General features: G+C 49.6%; 1 protein-coding gene across 2 annotated transcripts in view; it reads left to right on the top strand.

The window, feature by feature from the left end:
• Positions 1 to 7598, top strand: part of LOC114038103 (zinc finger protein 883-like) — a 92903-nt gene that overhangs the window by 29523 nt on the left and 55782 nt on the right. Inside the window, exon 3 of one of the 2 annotated variants that reach the window (XM_027855235.1) lies at positions 2139 to 2221. The exons of the other annotated variant lie outside the window; for it this stretch is intronic. Within the exon in view, the coding sequence (XP_027711036.1) occupies positions 2139 to 2221 (83 nt within the window). The remainder of the gene's footprint in view (positions 1 to 2138; positions 2222 to 7598) is intronic. 2 annotated transcript variants of the gene reach the window in all.

Genomic DNA, 7598 nt, shown 5'->3' with positions numbered 1-7598 from the left:
AATGTTAGCTATTATTACTCATCACCCACTATGTGCCAGGCACTGTGCTAATCACTGAGGATACAAAGAAGGGCAAAAGATAGACCCTGCCCTCAAGGAGCTCACAGGCCAATGGGGGAGACAACATGCAAACAAATATGTAGAAGGCAAGGCATAGACAGGATAAACAATAATTAACAGAATTAAGAGGAGTGGGGAAAGGCTTCCAGTACAAGATGGGATTTTAGTTGGGACTTAAAGGAAGTCAGTAGGCGGAGTTGGAGAGGGAGAACATTCCAGGCCTGGGGACATCCCAGGTCAGTGGGCTGGTGAATGGGCCAGTGTCCCCACCCACTTGGAAACCTCATCCACCAAAGGCTTTTTTTTTTTTTTGCTGGGCTGGCTTTAAATCCTATTTGGCCCTCGGTGTGTCTGTGATTTCATTTTGTTCTTCTGGGAGTTCTGTGAAACAGAGAAGGTAGATGTTATGATCCCTTTTTTCCTTTCTTTCTTTCTTTCTTTCTTACTTTCTTTCTTAATGAGGAAACAGCAGCTACAAAGTGAATTTCACAAGATCACATGAGTTAATGTTATATCCAGGCAAAGAATCCAGGCCACTTGATTCCTTGACCTGAGTTTCTCCGTTGGGCCACCCAGCCTCTCTGATAACAAAGGTCATGTCTTATGGAAGTTATTTCTCCAGAGGACTCCGAAAATGGGTTCCTTCCACATCCTTTGAGTGAGGAAGGTGAAAAGTTTGGTTTCCTTGTTAAAGGAGATCTTCCTGATTTTTCCTTTGGCCACGACACACAGCCCTAGTCCCTTTTCCAGATTCATTTCCAACATTCAGCAAACATTTAAGTGTCAGTCATGAGATCCTACGGAGAGTCCAGAAAGAAAAGTAGAAAACAGGGACAGGAATACCAACCTGAAGGGATCTGTTAACAAGTGACGGATTTCCTTCTGTTGCCTGAAGACAAAGCTGTAGCTGTCCCCCTTTCCAGGCTGACCCTTCCTCATTCCTTCGGGCATCTCCAAAGGCAAACGTTTCAAGCCTTGTACCATCCAGGTGGTTACCATCCCCTGGAGGTGTTCCATTTGGCTGATAGCTTTCTTTTTTGGTCTTATTTTTATTGATATCTTTGGTTTTTAATCACTTTCACTTCCAAATATATCTCTCCCCCTCCCCAGTGAGCCATCCCTTGTAGCAAAGACTTTTTAAAAAGAGAGAAAGAAGGTGTTCAACAAACTTGACCAACACAGCAGCTGGGTCTGACAACAGCGCGTGCAGTATTTCTCACCCATGGTCCCCTACCTCTGCAGTTAGGGAGAGGAGGGCATTTCTGAGCCTTTCTCCACGGCCACCCTTGGTCGTTCGAATTACTCAGCATTCTGTTTTGGACTGTTGTACTTTACATCAGGGAGGAGTTTTTTAGGTGCGCTACTCATTGTGCATTGTTTTCTTGGTTCTGCTGCCTTTACTTTGTATCAGTTCATGCGGGTCTTAACGCGCTTCCCTGAATTCTTCACGTTCCTCATTTCTTACAGTACAGAAGTATATTGCATCAGTCAGTGTCATTCTTATGACTTGGTACCTAGAACTGTGTTCCATTCTTTAAAACAAATTATTACTCGCTTTTGTTGTTACCGCACAGACAGACCTGAAGACATGCCCTCCTCTCCCCAACCCCTTGCTTTCTTCCCAACCCCAAGCCTTCTCTGGTAGCAGAAAAACAGTGCACCAAAGCCAGCCCTCACAGCGACTGCCCGTGACATTGGGTCTACAGCCCTTGAGATTTGATCTGAGCAGCGTGGGGGACAGCCAGCCTGCTCCTTCCCATCTGCTCGTCCCTAACCTGGGTTTAATGCAGTGGCATGTTCAGATCGCCAGCCTGTGGGGGCAGAGTTACTAATTCATCCTCTGTGGGCTAGACTACGCTCTGTCCCTCAGTCTGCTGTGATTGCCAGGGCACACGGCGTCCTGCCAAGGTGGGGAGCAGGAGTAGAGGGGAGCCCAGAGCAGGTTGTAGGCTCCAGGAGGGCAGGGGCTCCATAGCACCAACACCTCCCACTGTGTCCTGCACAGGGCGGAATGATGGTTGTCAGACCCAGTGCTTGTGCCGCCATGATCATGTCTCTCACGGCGTCTTCTCTCCTAGATTTTCCTTTCCAGGGCTCTGCTCTTCATTGGGAGGGAATCCCAGAAGAAGAAGAAGAAAGGCCTCTGACAGCTGGATCCCAGGTGAGTCAGGGTTTCTTCCCTGTCCCCAGGTGGTGGCCACATGTCTGTCCACTCTCCCGAATGAAGCCTCTCTTCCCAGCCAGATTCAGGACCCTGAGCCCCTGGTAGATGGCAGGCTCCATGGGGAGGTCTCCTCGTTTGCCTCATGTCCTTCCTCATGCCCTTTCTCTTCTTTCTGCCCATTCATCCTTCACTCGTTCATCCTGCAGATACTTCCATGACCACTGTCTGTGCGCCATTCCTGCTCTCAGGGAGCAGGATTCTCATTGAAGAGGCAGGAAGGCAGGCAGGATCCCCTCAGATAATGACCAGGGGCTTGTGGATAAGTGCCAAGGTGATCACGTGAATGAAGGGTGTGGCTGAGAAGCAGGAGGCTTGTGTTGGGGGCCAGTGAAGAGAAGGTGGAATCCAGAACCAGACCAGTCTGGAGAGATCTCAGAAGGCTGGACATTGTCCTTGAGGCATGGAGGGTCCTCTGAAGGTTTTTAAACTCCGTGAAAGCAGGATCTTAGGAGGAGCTGGTGACTGAGAGAGTGTGCTGCTGGATTACTCGAACCCTTGACAGCCAAGCAGATGTTGCAATGGTGTAGTGGAAGGCAGATTATCCCACCTGGGGCTCAGTTTCATGGCTAGTTCTTTACTCTGGTTGTAATTCCCTCTTATTGACCTTTGTTCTGCCCTTCAGAGCTACAGAGAAGTGGGCCTCTTCTGTTCTGTCATCATGCCTAGTGTAGGCCATTGGGGAAAGAGGACGAGGTCAGTTCTGGACAGGGAACGTGGGCCTGGAACATGAGGGAGAGGTCCCAAGCTCAGAGTGAAGCGGCCAGAACCAGAGAGGTGTGTTTGCCAGCCTTCTATGAGGCTGTGTGAACTTCCTAGGGGTAGACGCTACCCTAGGAGGAAGCCTCCTTTGGGGAGGCAAGAGGTGCCCATGAGGAGAACCAGAGCAGACCTGTGTCCCACACACCTAGGAAGAGAGCATTCCAAGAGGCATTATTTGGTGCCCTTTAGGGTGGAGGGGGAACAGAGACTAATAAAATTAGTCCTTTAATTTGACCACAACAAGTGGGTTAGTAGGGACTGGGTGCCAGGGCATAGTCTCACTGAAAGAGTCTTAGAGAAAGGGAGAGAAAACATTTCTATTTAAAGTGGGGAGAGGGCTGTCACCACAGTGAGCTTCCTTATCAAACATAGGAGAAGGGGCTCCTGATGGTCTATCTTCTAGGCCTAAAAGACTTTGACAAAACCCCCCCCAAGAGCGACATCACAAAGTTTCCCACTGCCAACATCTCCCTGATGGTCCAGGGATTACCAAATCATTCTTTGGGACAGGAGCCTCATGGGACTTCTCCCCTTGGAACTCTCAGCACATCCAATATCATTCTGTCTGGGAGATCACATCAGATTTGGGAAAAAGAGACTATTCATGGGGAAAGGTGAAACTCTGTTCTGAGAGTAGAGAGCCTTCACAGACCCTCGTCCTTGAGGCCAGGAAAGAAAAATGTTCCCAGATTATGGGGCTCGGGATGCTAGGAGTGCTAAGAAGAAAGGGTGTGGTGGTGTCTGAAGGGGGTTTCTGGACTGTGTTCCAGGGAAGGGTAGTACGTGTAACAGTGCTAAGAAGAAAGGGTATGGTGGTGTCTGAAGGGGATTTCTGGACTGTGTTCCCAGGAAGGGTAGTACGTGTAACAGGCCAGGGAATGTCTTTGGGCCTAGAAAGATGATTGGCTCTTGGGCAGAGGGATCCCACATTAGGGATTTCTGTGACAGTCCTGTGGAGATCCCAGGGTTGTGGAGGGTCCACACGCGTGACTGAGCACTGAGTCCAGGTGTCAGACTCAGCTGCCCCCAGGAGTGGGCTGGTTGGGAAAAGAGCCGAGGCACTAAATGTGGAGTAGGAAGGATGACCAGTAAGGGGGATGTGGTTGGGGAGTGGGGCTCCGGGTCCAAGATTCAGAAGAACAGCAATAGCTAAGATTGCTAGACTTTGCCTTTCCGTGTGTCGGCCTCAAACTGGCCCATTTTACAGGGGAGGTAAGTGAGGCCCTGAGCCAACGGCCCGTGCTCACCCAGCTAGAAAGTGTAGCAGGTAGGATTTGCACCCAGGTCTTCCAGACTGCCATTCGCTGTGCTGGTTCTCCTCCCCTCCTTGGCGTCCACAGCTTAGAGCAGGCAAGGAGGCTCCTGCACAAAGTCCCCATCTCCACTCTGTGGCGCTTAGTTTTTGTTTAAAGGATGTAATAGATTCAGCGCATGACTTTCAAGGCTGTCCGGTTTCTTTGCCTTGCCTCGCTGCCTTCCTTCTACACATCGAGAAAACGCTTCAATGGCGCTCTTTCCTTTTTCTTTCTTTTTTTTTGACAATTCTGCCACTCTCCGCTGTTCCCCCCATAAATCCCTCCCCCCACTCAGAGGAACAGAGCCCCGTACCGGGTGGACGTGCTCAAGAACGGGATCCGGTCTGGGCTGTACCTGAAGAACTGTGTCCTGTTCGGCATGTTCTCGTGTCCACTGCCTCGCTCTCGGCTCCCTGAGGTTTGTGTGAGGCAGAGTGAGGGTTTGGTGTCAATGATGGCCTTGACCAAGAGTCTCAGAGATCCAAGAAGTGTGTCGTTAGGACGTTCCGGGGGCCATCGGCAGGGATGCTGGCGTGCATGAGGATGACAGGGTGGGCAGAGGCAGCCAGGAGCCAGGCACAGGGCTGCTGAGGCTGTGGCTGGTGAGCAGGGGTCTGACAAGGGCAGGATGGGATGATTCAAGGGGGGGTAGTTCAGATGGAGGACCCTGATTAAAAATGAGAGGAGCTGGAGACTGGGAAATTGCCCCATGCCCTGGTTGGGGGGGCTGAGCACCAAGGGGCTAATCTTCCTGATCTCCCTGAGAAGCCAGGGCAGAGGAGAAGGCGGGGCCTTCTCCAGAATCAGCATCCGCAGCTAGGGGCAGGGGAGTCTAGGGAGAGGTTATGGAGAGCTTTAACGTTCAGAAAACACCATCCAGCCGCTCTGCGAAGGGGGTGCTATAATTACCCTTACTTCCAAGACTGAGGCCCAGAGCGTACGGGACTTGGTCACCCGGCTAATGGGCAGGGGAAGGTAGGATTGGAACCCAAGATTTTCTGATACCAAGTTCCTGCCTCCTCTCCACTGCACCCCCTCTGCCTTGTGAAGGTGCAGAGATGTAGGGAAGAGGTAAGAAAAAGATTCAGCAAAAAGGGAAGTCTGCCCAACAAGGATGAGGTTTTCTCTAGGCCACATTGAAAGGGGTGGGGGGATAGGGAGGAAGCTTAGGCCCTGAGATGTGAGGAGTGTGGGGGCGCACGGTGGTACAGGTGAGTGACCACGGCGGACTGTGGTCCTCCGCTAGGCTATATTAAACGTGACTGTGCCCAAAAATCCTTGCCAGGTTTTCTCCTGACCTTGGTTCCCTCCCACAGCAGGGAATCAGGCCCATGAGAGGTCCCCAGGCTGTCTGGCCACTCCAGGGGGGTCCTTCACATCTCTAGTCCAGCCTTAGGCTTCTCCCGCTGCATCCCTCTGAGGAAGGAGCTCCCTCCAAAGCCAGCACTGCCCCCTTCATGGACAACAGCCTTTTCTCAGTCCTCATCCTCAGTGACCTGCCTGCACGGTCCCCCAAATCTTGCTCAGTTCTGTCACTGTTGCCCTCATGTTACCCTCCATAGTCTACTCACACAGCTTCTGCCCTAGAACAGACCCTCATCACTTCCCATCTAGACTGTTGCAGCCTCCTGTCTGGGCTCCCAGACTCCAGCCTCCCCATGGCTGCCAAAGGGATTTCCTAGATGTGGTCCCCCCAACACCCACACAGGCACTAGAGGAATTCCAGTGGCTCCCTGTTCCTTCCAGGGTCAGACCTTAAGCCCTCCACTTGACATTTAAAGCTATTCAAAAGCCAGTCCCATCTCATCTTTCCAGTCCCCTCTCCTCTCCTTTCTCTCTCCTGTTCTCTCTCTCTCTGTCTCTCTCTTTCCCCCCTCCCTCCTCCCCATCTCCCCCTTCACAGTCCTTTTCAATGCTTTAATTTACTCTTTGTGCCCTCTTAATGTGGACATGCCCCTAGGTTTTCTCCTTTAAATTGTTTTCAATCAATTCATCTTTGTAAATCTCTTACCTGGTGAGCTCATCCACTCCCATGGATTTGATTTTTCTCTTTATTTTGATGACTACCAGTTCTACAAACCCAGATTTGAAGAACTCCAAATTCTTCAAATGTCAGTCTCTCCCCTGAGTTCATTTCCCTGTTCATTTCCAACCAACACTTCCAGTTTGACTTGTCCAGAACTGAACTTACAATTTTTGCCCTTAAACTTTCCCCTCCTGGTTTCTCATTCTCTTGATGGCACCCCACCCTCCCGATTGGGAGAGTCTGAAGTCACAGAGTATCGTGCACTCTCCTTCCTCCCACCTTCCACATCCTTTTAATGCTCTCTCCATATCATCTCCCAAATCCATCTCCTCCTCTCCATATACATCTTGCCATCATCTTAGTTCAGGCCCATTTCATCTCCAGCTTGAACTATGGCAACAGATTCCATATTGGCCTCCCCCTATTCCTTCCTTCAACTACTAAATTCACCTTTTTTAAAATTCTAAACCTAACATCTTCAAAAATTAGTATTTCCATACACCCAAAAAGAAAATTACATATGAAAACATGGATATCCATTATATGCCACTGGTCTTATAATGAATTCCACTTGTTACTTTCAAAACTGTCCTGCTTGTCTGTGCTCCTTTCTGAACTTCCTTCAGTCTCTTTTATGCGTTTTAAAGGGTTTTTTTAGTTGAGGGGGGAGGTGCCATCATTATTAGTGTTCCTCCTTCACACCCCAAACCCACTCCGGGGGGAAAATATTTCCTAAGAAATAAGCATAGTCAAATTTCCAAAAATGTATGACCTGAACCTTAAGTCTATCATCCCCTCTCCCTCAGGAGATGGGTAACGTGCTCCGTGATGGGTTCTGCAGAGACACCCCTGGTTATTACGTTGGTTGAAGTTCTCAGGTCTTTCCAAGGTGTTTTTCTTGGTAATGTTGGCCTCCTGTGAATTGTTCTCCTGGCTCTGGTCACTTCTGTCTGTATCACATACTGCCCAGGATTCTCTGCGATCATCTCTTTCATCATTTCTTATTATAGCGCACTAATATTATGGTACATTTGTAGATTGCAATCTGGGCCTCCTCCTTAAACTCTAATCCTTTTCTTTCCTTCTTAAAAAGTACTAAATAAATGCTAAATCCTCCCCCTCCCCCCTTTCCAAATTAGGAAATTTGTTGAGCCTCGGACCTATCTCATGCTGCTTACCTTCATCCCATCCCCATCTGTTTCCCCGTCAATCAGTAAACATAAAAATAAAGTGC

This window comes from Vombatus ursinus, unplaced genomic scaffold (genome assembly GCF_900497805.2).
Source record: "Vombatus ursinus unplaced genomic scaffold, bare-nosed wombat genome assembly UNPS02010822.1, whole genome shotgun sequence".
Lineage (NCBI taxonomy): Eukaryota > Metazoa > Chordata > Mammalia > Diprotodontia > Vombatidae > Vombatus > Vombatus ursinus.
This window is presented reverse-complemented; position numbering and strand designations above follow the sequence as displayed.